Raw genomic sequence first — 15,538 nt, 5'->3', positions numbered from 1 at the left:
GTTGAGAACCACTGGGTCTGGCAGCCCTGCCCTGAGTTCTTGTTACTCAAAGGCTCATCGACTTAAGCCTGAAATCAGCTTTGCTGTGTAGAAAACTGAGCCCATACTGCTCTCTGAAACTTTTTCCCTGAAATGTCAGAGAGTAGCCACACTTCTTCTAGAATAGAACTGTTGGTGTCTGGAAAACAGTACTGCCTGGCCGCGCGGGCACCTGCAGAAGGCTGGCACCAGAGGGAAATGCATCCGTCCATCTCTCCTTCCCTAGGACTGTCCTCCTTCCCCTGTCTCCGGGGTAGTCAGGTAGAGTGTATTGTTCAGGACCCCTGTTCGAAAGCTTTCTGTGTCAGCCTTGCCTGTAACAGACATAGACGAGATTAAAGCTTCACGTTCTGTTTTGTTTCCATTCGAGCTCTTCAGGAAAACAGGGGTAGGCTGTGCATAGGCAAATCAGAAGGTAGACTGGCAAGGGACTGGCTCACACAGTTGTGCAGACAGGCAAATCCAAACTGCCACCACCCATCAAGTCTGAGGTGGGTCCCTGGAGAGTTCCTTCCATGTCCCTTCACCTGACTGGATGAGGAAGGGCAAGCAGCTTCACCTGTCCAGATGTTCTTGTCATTAAAGCACCTCCCTAAAAGGCGGTGTGTTTGACTTCTCAGCGCAGTATGGCCCAGTCAGGTTGATACAGAATTAACTATTGCAGGCACCTTTGTATCTTAATCTTTAAAATTTGCATAAGGAATGGCTGGCTGGCTTTGTCACCTGCTTTGTGGGTATCTCTGAAGTTAGTTTTCGTGGGATCTCATTTCCTAGAGATCTTCAGTTTGTACCTCTGACGCACAGGTGACCATTAGCCTTTCTCTGACACTTTCCTAGTGACAACTGCTGACCACGGCAAAGAAAGGATCTAAGTAGTGTGGTCTTTTCCTACCTAGGAAGTCAACATCTTGGCACACAGCACTCCGTTTAAGGAAGAAGTCTGAGAAGAAAGATAAAGACGGCAAAAGGGACGGCAAGTTGGAGAACGGGTACAGGAAGCCACGAGAAGGGCTCAGTAACAAGGTATCTGTGAAGGTGCGTGTGAGAGGCCAAGAGGAGGGGCAGCAGGATGAGCCTCTGCAGATGCTAAGCTGGGCCTTGCTTGAGGATGCCCTCCCTGCTCACAGGGGCAGCTTCACACTGGCTCTCTCTGCACTAGTCGGGAGCTCTGCTGGCACATGGCTTATTGAGACCTGGGTTTTCACCTGTACACCGCACCAGATCCATGTGTGGTTTCTGATAATGTGCTTAGGTCAGTTGGCCTTTGCCTGGATCCTGGGACAGGTTATGTAGCATGTTCATGAATAAGAAGATAGCCGTCAGCTAATTGCCATGGCACGGCACATTCAAGGGCATGTAACAGCAGCAGAAGGGGATTGGCTCTGTGGTTCCAGACCAGCCAAGCTCTTCCCACAATAACTAGCCCTGGAAGCAGTGTCCGACCTGAAAATAACTCCTGGCTTTATTAATTATAATTTATTAATTTATTAATCTTTGTCTTTTCCATTGCAGCTTCTCAACCCCAACTATATCTATGACGGTGAGTTCTCTTGTCTTTCCTCCAATCTAAAGGATCACAGGACGGGGGGCTCTGCAGCAGAGCATTGAGCCTGTGCCCTGGGTTATCCTGTGGTGTTCTGGTTTCCACTGCTTTGTAGGAGCACATGAGAGAGATGGAGAGATGTACGGTGGATGACTGGCATTGACCAAACTCCCTTAACCTTGCAGTTCCCCCAGAATTCGTTATCCCATTGAGCGAGGTCACATGTGAGACAGGGGAGACCGTTGTTTTTAGATGTCGTGTCTGTGGCCGCCCCAAGGCCTCAATCACCTGGAAGGGCCCTGAACACAACACTTTGAACAACGATGACCACTACAACATCTCCTACAGGTGAGTGGCTGATCCGGAGCAGTTTACTGGTAGGGTCGTGGCTAATCTGGTTACTCGGTAGCTAGAAATGCACTCATCTGCGTAGTGGTAGCCACCTCTTTCCTCTGATGCCTTGGGCACGTAGTCTGTGGGCGATCTCATACCTGAGGAGGGAGGTAGAGCTAGTCCCCAAAAGTGCTGAGCGCACTCCTGACCCTGCGTGTCCTCACATGTGCGACAGTGACGTTGGGGAGGCCACTCTGAAGATCATTGGTGTGAGCACAGAAGATGATGGTGTCTACACCTGCATCGCTGTGAACGACATGGGTTCAGCCTCGTCTTCTGCCAGTCTGAGGGTTCTAGGTAAGCCACCTGGGGCATGGCACCTCTGCCGACATCCCCTCAGTCAGTGCCTCTACCACACCTGGAATGCCCAGAAGCTTAGAACACGGAAGGGGTACATGTCCAGAAGAGGCTCATGTGCCAGACAGTGTCACAAGAAACACCTTGAAGGAATTCAGAGGGGACTCCTTTGTGAAAGTACGCATTAAGGCCTATGACTGTGCCATTGGGCACTTGAGTCCCTAGTGACTTCCCTGAGCTGCAGTGTGCGCTCACGTCCTCAGTACTTAAAAACATGTCTTCTTGTCTACTGAGGCTAAGTTGCTTCATGAAGCACGTGAGTGAAAAGGAAGTGGTTTTGTAGGTCCAGACCTGTCTAGGATCTCAACACAGCCTTCAGTGAGGTGTGTGTGGGCTGCTGAGCCCAGTGACTTCCCCAAATCCAGCTAGGGGAGCACTCCCAGGGACCTGCTTGTCCGTGACCCCAGCACACCTACAGCCCAGCAGGATGCTGTGTCCTCTGCAGCTAGTCTCCTGGCTCTGTAGTCAGAATCCTACCTCACCTAGTTCCTATAACTGTTTAATTTGGGTAGGTGCTCAGAGCAGAGCACAAATGGACTGGGTTCCAGCAATGCCCACTGAGGCGAACTGGCTGCATCAGGCAGCTCCAAGTGCCTGCCTGTCATCAACCACTTCCAACAGGGCAAATAAAAATCAAACTAAATGGCGAATTGAGTTCTAGAGTGAAGATGGTAAGCAAAGTTTAATTAAATCATAGAAAGGGCATGTTATAGTTCTGGAATTGTGACCTTAAGAAGAGCAAGATCTTCAAGTTCAAAGTAAAGAATCACTGATTTTCTCATTTAAAAAGAATCGTGCAAACTATAGAGTTGGTTCTTAATAAGCTACTGCCAACAACTCAGAGAGTCACAGTCCTATTTGTTCCATGTGGATCTGGACAGAAAAATGACAGAAAAAAAAATGAGTAGGTTCCTATCACAGAGTCTTCAAGGTCTTTAGAAAACTCCATCTTGTTGGACAGGCTCTCCACAGTTTTCTGATTTCCAAACCGCACCCTGAGAAGCCACTTGATCTGTGGGTATTGGTAGTGTGTGGTTTTAGTGATTAATTTTAGTCAGTTCCCCCAGTGAGCTGTCCTGTGTAGATTGTTCTTTTGCCTTGTGCTCTTCAGAGTGTTGCTCCCGCTCTTTCTGCCCTTTTGGACATGTTGACACCATGGCCACAACTGGCTCAGGGCCGGAGAGTTGCAACTCGTGAGGCTAGAGTGGTCAGTCCTGACTCCTCGAAGATGCATGCATGCTCCTGTCAATGGAGCAGGTCAGGCAAGGGTCCCCTCAGTGAAAAAGAGGAGCTGTGGCGAGGAGCCATGCTTCGAGTCCTTGTGAGGCCATTTCCTGAACTGCTTGGGGATCAGAGACTCGACTTGTTTCACTCTTCTGTGTATGTGCAATATTTGGAAGACTAAAATATCTTGGGAGATTTTTGCATTGGAAGATTTAAAGGGAAAATGTTTGATCTTATGTGAGAGAAATCCAGTGTTTATAATTTTAATTAAAAGCTTTTTAATATTCCATGTACTCTGCTTACATCATTTCACTCTTCCTGCTCCAGCTTCTTCCACACCCACCACCCATGCACAAACTCAGTACCTCTTCTTTATTATTGTCACACACACACACACACACACACTCACACACACACACTCACACACACACTCACACACACATACATACTCACACACGCGCACACACGCACACTCACATACACACACACTCACATACACACACACTCACACACACACATACACACACTCACACACATATACACACACACTCGCGCACACTCACACACACACACTCACACACTCACACACGCATCTCTCTGTTGTAGAAATCATTTTAATCCTGTCTCTAGGTTTCTACCCCACCTTTAACCAATTAGTTCCTGAATGAAAGACAGTTTCATCTGGGCTGCTCTTAACTCCACTCAGCCAGCCCTCAGGGCCACAGTTTTTATGGCTCAGCTAACTGATGGCAGGTTCTCCTCCCCTACCTTCCTCTCCTCTCGGTGGTTTTCCTCCAATCCCAAGCCCACCCTCTTTTGCCCATCTATTGGTTGTTGACATCTTTATTCACCCATCAGAACTAGCTTGGGGTCAGGATCACAGGGACTACTGCACACTCCAGGTCCTCCCCTTCCCCCAGTTAGCAATACAATAGACAGTAAAAGACAAAGCCACCCGTGCCCATTTACTGCTGCTTGAATGTTGAGATGACCACCTGGGATAGGATAACCTATCAGGGACTCACTCTCTCTCTCTCTCTCTCTCTCTCTCTCTCTCTCTCCCCCTCCCTCCCTCCCTCCCTCTGACCCATGAATTGCCTGTAGCTCTTCAAATAGGGGTGAGCCCTTATGAAATTCCCTTCATACACATTGGCATGTCAACTCATGGTGTTGGCACTGTGGGAGTCTTGTTGACGCCTTCTGCATAGCTGTTTAGAAAAAGCATCTTGTTTCCTTAGGGCTTACATGACAGCACACTTACGACTAACAAATGACATCCATCTGGCACAAGTGTGACAAACTGTCCATGTCCATAATTTACTTACTCTAAAAGACTGGACATTAAGAAAGCATAGTGGAACCCTCAGTCTCTAAAGGATATGTAAACACGCAGAGTTTGCAGGCCGAGCCTGGGTGAACAGAACGGGGCTCACTGTAAATCACCAGGCTGGGAAGATGGCTTGGGGTAAGAGCTGCTTTCTAGGCAAGCATAATGGCCTGAGTCTGAATCCCCAGAACTAGATAAACCTCCAGGCATGGTTATGGGAAATGAAACCCAGTGCTGGGAGGGGCAAAGACAGAGGGAGGCTGGGGTTCTCCAAGCTCAGAGAGAAAATGTCTCGGAAATAGGCAGAGAGTAATGGAGTGGGGCTCCCTGCGTCCTCCACACAAGCACATGCACACGTACACATATACACTCAAGCACATAGACACACAACTCAGGTATAGTTTTACATTTTGAAATAAAAGTAAGTTGATTTAACTAGTATTTGACTTAATCTAATATATCCACAGTGTTGGATTCTAACATGAAATCTATGCCTGTAAAGCGTTCACGAGATAGTTCACATCGTCTGTCCGTGTTCAGGGTCCTGGCATCTGTCTTATTGCAGCACGAGAGCATTTACCTGTCAGAGGTGCTCGATGGCCACTTGTGGTGGCTGTGCTGGATAGAGCAGATCTGTGACTTCTTACAAAAAGCTCTGCTTCAGGTGCACTCAGGAGCCAAGTGGAGACTCACACTGTAATGCCAGCATTGGAGCAGAGGGAAGAGGACCACCATCTGAAGGCTGTTGACGGAGATATAACTTTAGGAAGGAAAAACTGATGCACTCAGGCGAAGTGGTGTTCTTCTTGCAGGTCCAGGGAGTGATGGGATCGTGGTGACCTGGAAGGACAACTTCGACGCCTTCTACAGTGAGGTGGCTGAGCTCGGCAGGTAGGACATGAAGCCCAGAGCCCCTTCCACAAAAGTAAGATCGCTCACTGTCCCGAGGCTGAAAACAGAATGTTGCCACCAATAGAAGTGACTGTCTTGTGTTTGGTGTTAGTGGCTTTATGTTCCTGTGACAGTACCTGACAGAAACAGCTTAAAAGAGAGAACAGGTTTCCTCTAGCTCATAGTTTTAGAGGGTTTCAATCTATCCTGACGGGAAAGATGTCATGACAGAAGCCAGCAACTGTGCTCTCTCCGTGTTCCACAGTGAATAGTTACTGGGTCGCCACCCACTGACACTCCACTTCCCCACAGCCTGCCCTGCCTATATATACCACTTGCATTCATTGCCCCAGGGTTTGTAGAATGTGCTTACGGTGAGAGCAAGGTCATCTTATCCACCCAAAGTCAAGGTGCAGCCCAGGCTCCGGGTGCGCGTGCACGTGAGATGCAGTACCAGATACCTGACAGCAATTAGAGACAACTTGCCTACCCCACAAACAAGCTTAAACCAACAGTGCACGATCCTTTCCTCAGAAGTGGGAGGGACACTGTCAACTGTGGGCGATTTCCATAGCCTCAGAATGGTGAAGTTCTTCAGGGGACAAAGGTAGACGCTGCATGGCGAGGGCAAGATTCTCTTGAGCCACTCTTCCACCTCATTCAGGGCTCAGGAAGCCCAAGGCCGGTCCGGTCCCAGCCTGAGAAATGGAGCTGCTGTTAGGAAGGGAAGGGCTGTGCAGTGGCTGGGTTGGCATCATGTCCTTTCCAAAGGCGGATCTGTGCATAGGTGTCAAGTCCCATGGACGTGGCCCCATGTAATTTCTTCATGATGGATTGTTACAGGGGCAGATTTGCTGTAGTTAAGAAATGTGACCAGAAGGGAACCAAACGAGCAGTGGCCACAAAGTTTGTGAACAAGAAGTTGATGAAGCGTGACCAGGTCACTCATGAGCTTGGCATCCTGCAGAACCTCCAGCACCCCCTCTTCGTGAGCCTTCTAGACACCTTCGAGACCCCCACCAGTTACGTCCTGGTTTTGGAATTGTGCGTACCCAACCTCCCTGCCCCCTGTCCTTGTTGCCTTGGCTCCCAGCACTGATCCTGTTTGACCTCTGAGAAAAATGGGCTCTGTGACTTTAGCGTTCATAGAACTAATACAACTTCTAGTCATGGGCAAAACCCTTTGAGTGTTGGGAATCAAACCTGGGTCCTGCAAGAACAACTAGAGCTCCTCACTACTGAGCCATCTCTCCAGCCCCCTCATCCTCGGTGTCTTTCAATGCACAGCTGCTGATGGCAGGAGCTAAAATGATGCAGTACGTGTGGAGAACCAACATCTGAGCCCCATGCCTAGGATGCTGTCTGGCTAAGCTTGATGACCAGCAGCTACTGCCCACCTTCCATGGGGATTCTGAACAAGTAAACTCACTCAAGTCCTTGTCAGAAGTCACCACAGCCTTTGTCTAAACTTGCGTCTCTTTCAACTGCAGATGTTGAAGGGAATGTATTGATTTTACAGTAAAAAGTTGGACCCAGTGCCTGGCAAGGACTAGATCACTGACCACACCCCAGGTTCCCCAACTCTCACTTCTTTTTTTACTGGAAAATTGCATGATGTATCTCTTGGCAACTTTTCCATTGCCATGACAAAACATTGTGACTAAGACATCTTATAGAAGAAAACATTGAGATTAAGGATTCGCCATTCCATGGGGTTAGAGTCCATGACTGCCATAGCCGGAAGCATGATGGCCAGCAGGCAGGCATGGTGCTGGAGCGGTAACAGCACTTCTATCTGTCTGATCCATGAGCACAAGGAGGAAGGGGCGGGACATCTAAGCGGTAATGGTGTGGGCTTTTGAACCCTCAGTGCTCACCCTTAGTGACACACCTCCAACAAGGCCACACGTCCTAATCCTTCCCGAACAGTTCTACCTACTGGAGACAAGCATTCAAGTATGTAAGCGTATGGCGGCCATTCTCATCTAACCACCACAGTAGCCTCACCAGGCTATTAACAGAATTAATTTTCACTAGAGCGTGTCACAATTTCCCCCTCGTGACCATTCCTTGCTGGACAGGTGGTCCAACTTTCTATAAACTTCCTATAAACTTCCCTTCGAGAACAGCGGGCTGTGCACAGCAGTCTCCACCCAATAGCAGCCGTTAACGAGCCCTGAGACCCCAGAAAATGTGAGTCTCTGCCTCTGCTTCCTCAGCTCCGATACAGGACAATGACGCACCCTTCTCAGGTGCTGAAGGTTGAAGGAATAGACACTACTAAACTTTAAGTTTAGAACCTTGTATCCATTTAATATTAAAAATCAGTTCAGATTAGGGTAGCTCTTGACTAAGCATGAATATTGTCCGAGCATGTGGCTTTTGTCAACATGGTCTCACCCATCTTCATGTGGCATGGCATCTGTAAGGAAGGACGCGCAGGCAAAGTGAGGTGGGTGACCCTTCCTTCCTACAAGAGTTATCTGTATCCCTGCATAGGTACTGCCCAGCAGTTTGCAATAGCAACAAACAACAGGGTTGCAATCCCTGGCTGCAGCTCTCCCCTGCCATTACCATCCACTTGGGTCACCTCAGTGAGGGGGCCAGAACCCCCTCCCTGTACCATGCCATCCAGTGGAGATACAGTCCTGAGATGGCAAGGTTGATTTCTCCCTAAAATGGCCTGTGAGTTGAAAGGCATCATGACAAATGTCCTTCTTACTTTGTAGGGCTGACCAAGGTCGCCTCCTAGACTGTGTGGTACGATGGGGAAGTCTCACCGAAGGGAAGGTCAGAGCGCACCTGGGGGAAGTTCTGGAAGCCGTCCGATACCTTCACAACTGCAGGATAGCACACCTGGACCTAAAGGTTGGCAGGCGAAGGGCTGAGCAAGGGAGGTCTGGTCAGGCCATGTGGGATGCTAGAGTCTTGCTCCCTGCCTGAGCCTGGAGGCAACTGGGGAGAGGAGGACACGGGAACAGATTCCTGATCTCTCTCCTTGAGTTGCCTTCAGTAAACTCAACCGGACAGTACTAGTAGTTAAATCTGTTGGGTCAGGAGATATTTAGGAAGTTCCTGTCAGTACAGCCAAGTTGGTGTGGAATCTGCTCACGTGAGGGTGCCTTGTGGAGAGGAGACAGTGTTGAGCTAGGCTATTTGAACCCTAAAGCTGAGAGCCACCCCTAGGGGGTTGTTCTTCTCCAACCTGTCCCTTGCTGGCCCAGAGAACTTCCTTTGGGTGGCTGAATTCTGCCTTCCCGTAGGATCCTGACAGCAGTCAGACTGAACATGGGTTGGGGATGTTTGCAAATGACGGTGTCTCCTCCTCCGTTGCAGCCTGAGAACATCTTGGTGGATCAGAGTTTGGCCAAGCCAACCATTAAACTCACTGACTTTGGAGACGCTGTCCAGCTCAACACCACCTACTACATCCACCAGTTGCTGGGGAACCCCGAGTTTGCAGCCCCGGAAATCATTCTTGGGAACCCTGTCTCCCTGACCGCGGACACGTGGAGCGTTGGGGTGCTCACGTACGTGCTGCTCAGCGGCGTGTCCCCCTTCTTGGATGACAGCGTGGAAGAGACCTGCCTGAACATTTGCCGACTGGACTTCAGCTTCCCAGAGGACTACTTTCAAGGAGTTAGCCAGAAGGCCAAGGAATTCGTGTGCTTCCTCCTGCAGGAGGACCCCGCCAAGCGTCCCTCGGCTGCACTGGCCCTACAGGAGCAGTGGCTGCAGGCAGGTAACGGCAGCGGCAAAGGCATGGGCGTCCTCGACACGTCCAGACTGACCTCCTTCATTGAGCGGCGCAAACACCAGAATGATGTTCGACCTATCCGTAGCATTAAAAACTTCTTACAGAGCAGGCTTCTGCCTAGAGTTTGACCTATCTTGAAGTTCTTTCTCATTCTCTTTCACCTGCCAATCAGCTGTTAATTTGAATTTTGAAGAGGAAACCAAACCAAACTAACTGGCCGGCCGCCGGCCGTTCATCGTGTGAAATGGCATTCCAAGTGAGCTGTGCTCGGCCGCGCTCGGGCTCAGAGCTGCACGCTGCACTGGGGTGGAGGACCTTCAGTTACGCTCTGCACAGGCAGAGATCACATTGCTGTACCACAGTATCTTATTCAGGTTCCTGCAAAAAAATAAATAAATAAAGAGATACTTTTTTAAACGAACATGGATAGAATTTTGCAAATTTAACATTTTCAAGATTTATTCAAGGACACCTATGCCTATGTTCAGACCACTGGTGTTACACCAAACTGAGATACTGTGCATTTCTAGGAAAGACGAGTCAGGTGGTAGCCACTCCCATGGCCTCGGCCAGTGCTAGGCGTCCACGTGGCACTGAGCTTTTCCAACGGCCTCGTCTGGATACAACTTGCCGGGCACCAGACTTGGCTTCTGAAACGTGCATTCAACCTCAATCTTTTGCATAAAATGTAATGAATGGTTTTGCTCTGATGAAATGTAGGCCTTACTTGTACATAAGACTCTTCCTGCCTTTTGTCTGGCGTCCCCCATCCCTTCCCCTCCTACCCACCACCTGGGCCTTCCTCTCGGGGGTCTGATGGGGTCTGCCCATCCAATGGAGACTTTAGGCTGGGTCCAGTCCCACTGCCCCCTCCCTAGCCCCACCCCAAGCCGTCAATCAGATTGTTGAACGGTATACAGTCAGATGAAAATACTGTAAATGCACTCATTGGGGTTTTTTTTTTTTTTTTGGTTTTTTGTTTGTTTTGTTTTTTTTTTAATTTCATACCATGTGCAATGTTGTGACTTTAACATTTTCTGCAACTATTTATGAAGACTTCTGTTGTACCTGTAATAAATATATAGAAAAAGCACATTCTTCGCAAGTGAGCTTTATGGTTCTGTGTGTGTTGGGGGTGGGTCGTAGCCCTGTGCCATCAGTCAAGGATACTTAACTCTTCGTGAAATTTGTCAGCTTTGAGGACTGTAAAAAGTGATTTCATACTCTGAATATAAAACTGGATAATAGGGTAATGTTTTAAATTTTATTATGCTATTATTCAGAATGCCAAAGTATTATTTTTTTCCCAGAAATCAGTCTGAACATTTACTACTTTTTAGACTTTTTGACATTCAACTTTCTGTATAAAAATAATTGGCTGGATTTTAAGCTTTTGGTAAGAAAGCCAATCAAGTACTGGCCGCCCCGAGGCTGGTGCACAGTGCCCGAGTCACGTGGCAGAGCTGGCTCTGGTGCGGGAAGTCCTTCACCACAGAAGTTGGATTTCTGGCACACTTGGATTTTTCTGGATGTCTTTTTACCTTTATTGTGTGAAATACACTAAAAAAGAGACCGGCTTGCTTCCCAAGGCAGCGAGACATCTGGGTCGTGAGCCATAAACGGGCATAACTCAGCTTTGCAGTTTCCAACGTATTTTATTTATTCTTCTGTTGGGTTTTTGTTTGTTTCTTTGTAAAATTGTACAGAAACTTTTTAAGAAAAATTGGATTCAAAAACTGGATGTGTATCTGTAACCTCATAACTTTTATTTGTGTACCGTCCCTTTGATTATTTCAGTTAAAAGTTTTTACATTATTTTTTTTGCATGTATATTTCTTTGTACAGAGACCTTACATGTTTACACAGTATGATGTGATGTAAATATTTTATTTTGCCATCAGTTATTTTAAGAAATTAAACATATTTGCCTGAGTCTGGTGTTAGGCTTTTTATTTAAATTAATCACTGCTAAATTGGAGAGGTCCCCGAGAGACACACGGCAGGGGCTGGTGTTTGGGGATGAGAGGCAGAGTGCCATGAATGAACTGGTTCAGGCTTGTAGTGCAGGGTGGGCAGGCATAACCTGTACTACTGTGAGTGTGTAACAACAGCAGACTGGCTATCTTTTGGTCACTGGGGCTTAGCTCATCCTGATGGAGGGTACCCTGTTTTCCTGATGAAGGGAGTTTCATTCTGGCCTCAGGAAAACAAAAGTATTAACCATTTACCCTGATTCAGACACTGCTATGACCCTGTACCTGTGAGACCTCGGAGCCCACCCTTTCCTAGAATATTTGCAGCCGCCCTCTGCTGGCGCTCTCCCGTTACTGTAGGGTCGGTCTGCTGCGCTCGCCATCCTCACTGTCCTAGCAGCAGGTCTCTCTCCCTGATCGCCAATACCATCTCACAGTTCTTTTGGGGGTTTCTTCTGGGTTGTCAACCTGTGCCCATGTGCTGAATGAGAGGTACAGAGAAAAGCCCATGACAAGATTTGATTTGTCATGTGTGGAATTACCAGGATTTTGGCGGAATCAGTCAAGATAACATCTTATAGCCAAGTGTTCATTTAAAAGGCACTATGCCACCTTCGAACACTAGAAGAAAAGATGCTTGTATGTGTGTTTGAGACCTAATAGGGGAGGTGAAAATAATTTTTGAAGCCAGTAGAGTCCTTCTCAGACTTACCTATATAATTAGATCTCTATATTATATATATATATATCATTTGTATAATACACACTAAACTACATCAATTGTATATTTGCATATTAAAACTTTACACAAAATACTAACACACACACACACACCCAAATTACCCCTCTCTGCCAACAGATATCTCTCTCTGTTCTGGGTTCTGTCTTCCATAGATGAACTTGTCTAGGAATCTCATGTAAGTAAGTAGCCATTCATGGATTAAGTTCACAAGGTAACCTGGACAGTGTCATCTCGTAGGTCATTTTGGCTCATAATGCAGTTATATTACACACCCTTACTCTTATGGTGGTGTCTTGAAGACTTATTTATCTTATGTATATAAGTACACTGTAACTGTCTTCAGACACACCAGAAGAGGGCATCGGATCCCCATTACAGATGGTTGTGAGCCACCATGTGGTTGCTGGGAATTGAACTCAGGACCTCTGGAAGAGCAGTCAGTGTTCTTAACCACTGAGCCATCTCCCAGCCCCATGGTGGTGTCTTGTTACTCACAGGGTTTCACCTCAGGATGCTGTTATTGACACAGTCTGTCCATCGTCAGACAGGCTCCCCCTGTTGCTCCTTAATGGCCACATCTGTCCTGGTAAGCTCTCTTAGCTCGTGTGGCTCTCGTTAATAAGCTAAGGGGGCTTATGTAGTCCTCTCTGGGGGGGATATTTTTTTTATCATGAATGGGCATTAAAAATTACCAAATGATCTTTCTGTATGACTGATGTGATCACATCATTTTTCTTCTTTAGCCTAATAAATACATTTAATTTTCAAATTGACTTTGAATGCTCTTGGCCTGGCACACAGTCTGTCTTCAGAACTATCTGTGGTGATGCCTTGATTTTTTTTTTCTCTTGTATTCCCATGGCCACGGATCTGCAGCTTTCTCCTCAACGTCATTGCCCTAGCATCAGATAGGACTAACTTCACAAGGTGGTTCTGGACAGTGTCAACTCTATTTGCCTGCAAGGGATTGTATAACAATCTATGTCTACACTACCATTATAGTGTAAGCCTTTAATCCCAGCACTCAGAGCAGAGGTTCAAGGCCAGCCCAGTCTAGAGACTTTGTAAAGCAAGTCCCAGGACAGCCAAGGCTACACACAGAAAAACCCTGTCTTTAAAAAAAAAAGTATCATTGTTTAGTAGAATTTTCCAGCAAACCCACATGGGCCTAGAGAATTGTGTGTGTAATTTTCAATTATAGTAACAAATTCCTTCATCAATATGATGATTACTTGCTCCTTAATCACTGAATAGCAATCACTTGTATTATTTGAGGAAAAATTGATGGTGCTGTTTGGTTATTCCATCAATCAAGAGAGCTGATGCTTCCCACTAAAACTATGGATTTTGTCCTAGACAGCTCTGGAGCCAAAAGCTGATGGCTTCTGGCAGGACCCCAAACTGTGGGATGATACCACCCACATTGAGGACATGTCTTCCCCTCTCAGTCAAACCTCTCTGGAAACACAAGAATACTGAGCGGTGCGTCTCTTAGGTGATTCCTCATCCAGTCGAGTTAACAATGAAGAAAACATCAACCTACTTTTCTGCAGTGCTACCTCTCCCAATGGCGGTTTCTTTGAATGGCTCCTCCATACATTGGTAACTACGATGTTGTCCTTTTCACTTGTCTGTTGCAACAACCAAACATGGTTTAAAAACTAACGAGGAAAAGGAAAGGGTGATTGTCTTAGGGTTTTACTACTGTGAACAGACACCATGACCAATGCAACTCTTATGTGAACAGACACAATGCAGTTCTAGTTAGAGTTTACTGCTGTGAACAGACACTGTGACCAATGCAAGTCTTATAAAGAGACCATTTAATTGGGACTGACTTACAGGTTCAGATGTTCAGTCCATTATCATCAAGTCAGGAACATGACAGCATCCAAGCAGTTGTGGTGCAGGAGGAGCTGAGAGTTCTACATCTTCATCTGAAGACTTCTAGCAGAATACTGACTTCCAGGCAGCTAGGACAAACCCCAAGCCCACAGTGACACACCTACTCCAACAAGGCCACACCCTCTAATAGTGCCACTCCCTGGGCAGAGCATATACAAACAATCAGAGTAATTACAGATGATTTTATTCTTTCCTTTGTCCTTCCTATTTGATACCCTGGATCTCTTCCTGTATCCTTTCTACTCAGAAAGATACATGTCATCTGTCATTGAAGGACATTCTGATGACAATAATTCTTAGTTTTCCTTCCTGGAAGAATATCCTTACTATCTCAGTTTTTTCAACATTTTTGCTCAATATAGAACTCTAAGTTGACATTCTTTCTTAAGCGCTTGAAAAATATGCCACTTCCTACAGGTCTTCATGGCTTCTAGTGACAAATCAGTTGTCACTCACTTTTATTTCTTCTGTCTCCTACAATTTTCTGTTAAGTCTGTTATATTTTAAGTTCTAAAGTTTAATTTGAATTTTCTTTACATCTATTTTCTTGCCACACTTGTTATTTTTCACTGCAGGATTTTTCTTTATTATGGCTGCCTTAAGATTTTTGTCAGAAAAATCTCACATGCCTATACTATCCGTGTTGGTATTGTTTGTTCATCTTTTTATTCCAATTGAGATTCTTCTGGTTGAATTATTTTACTTTTAAATGGGGAGGTCTGGGGCATTAGACCGTAGGATTCTTATAGACACCTGATTTCATCAGCTTTCTCAAACACCACTTCAGCTGAAAAGGGCAGACTCTTACCAGGCTCCTAGCATCATAGAGGGTGGAGATTGCTATAGGACCTCCAAGTGATGGTGCAAGGGATAACTGCACCAGGCCTCCTCTGTGCTACTCTGCAATTAGAGAGGATGGAAACGCTGTTGTTGGTGGGTGGGAATGAAATTATAAGCACCCCACACAGTCTTCTCTGACACCAATAATAGTGGACACTCTACCCGGTAAAGCAGTGGTGAGCCACAGCTAGAAAGTCCCAATTCTGCCACCAGGGTTCCCAACCGAAAGCAAATCAGTTTCACGGAATTGATTCTATCAATTACTAGTCTCAGGAGTTGCCTGGTCCTTCTGCAGGTTCCCTTGAAGTCACAAGTACAGCATGTCTGGGCTTGATCTATGAAGGCCTTCCTGGGTTGGCAGCCGTGCTGTCTCTTACCAGCCAATCACAGAGAACCCCAATGCACAAGCGCACCCCTCAGCCAACTGCGAAACTCAGTGCTAAAAACAACTGGCTGCACCATTGTAGGATGCATAGGACCTGCCCTTCTCATCCTACTCCAAGTCTCCTTTGTGAGTACAACGCCCCCAGTAACGCCTCATCTCGAT

General features: G+C 46.8%; 1 protein-coding gene across 4 annotated transcripts in view; it reads left to right on the top strand.

Moving 5' to 3' along the window:
* The window catches only part of Trio (trio Rho guanine nucleotide exchange factor), a 296,340-nt gene extending 284,877 nt beyond the window's left edge, over positions 1 to 11,463 (top strand). For 3 of the 4 annotated variants that reach the window (NM_001107658.3, XM_006232091.5, XM_039102226.2), the window contains 8 exons: positions 936 to 1,074; positions 1,552 to 1,579; positions 1,768 to 1,930; positions 2,151 to 2,272; positions 5,696 to 5,774; positions 6,618 to 6,818; positions 8,504 to 8,642; positions 9,111 to 11,463. In NM_001107658.3, coding sequence (NP_001101128.3) covers positions 936 to 1,074; positions 1,552 to 1,579; positions 1,768 to 1,930; positions 2,151 to 2,272; positions 5,696 to 5,774; positions 6,618 to 6,818; positions 8,504 to 8,642; positions 9,111 to 9,659 — 1,420 coding nt within the window. In that variant the 3' untranslated portion in view covers positions 9,660 to 11,463. The remainder of the gene's footprint in view (positions 1 to 935; positions 1,075 to 1,551; positions 1,580 to 1,767; positions 1,931 to 2,150; positions 2,273 to 5,695; positions 5,775 to 6,617; positions 6,819 to 8,503; positions 8,643 to 9,110) is intronic. The other variant, XM_006232090.5, reaches the window with a different exon arrangement.
* The last annotated feature ends 4,075 nt before the right edge of the window (positions 11,464 to 15,538 follow it).

Source organism: Rattus norvegicus, chromosome 2 (genome assembly GCF_036323735.1).
Source record: "Rattus norvegicus strain BN/NHsdMcwi chromosome 2, GRCr8, whole genome shotgun sequence".
Lineage (NCBI taxonomy): Eukaryota > Metazoa > Chordata > Mammalia > Rodentia > Muridae > Rattus > Rattus norvegicus.
Note: the sequence above shows the minus strand (reverse complement) of the source record. Positions and strands in the feature narration are given on the sequence as shown.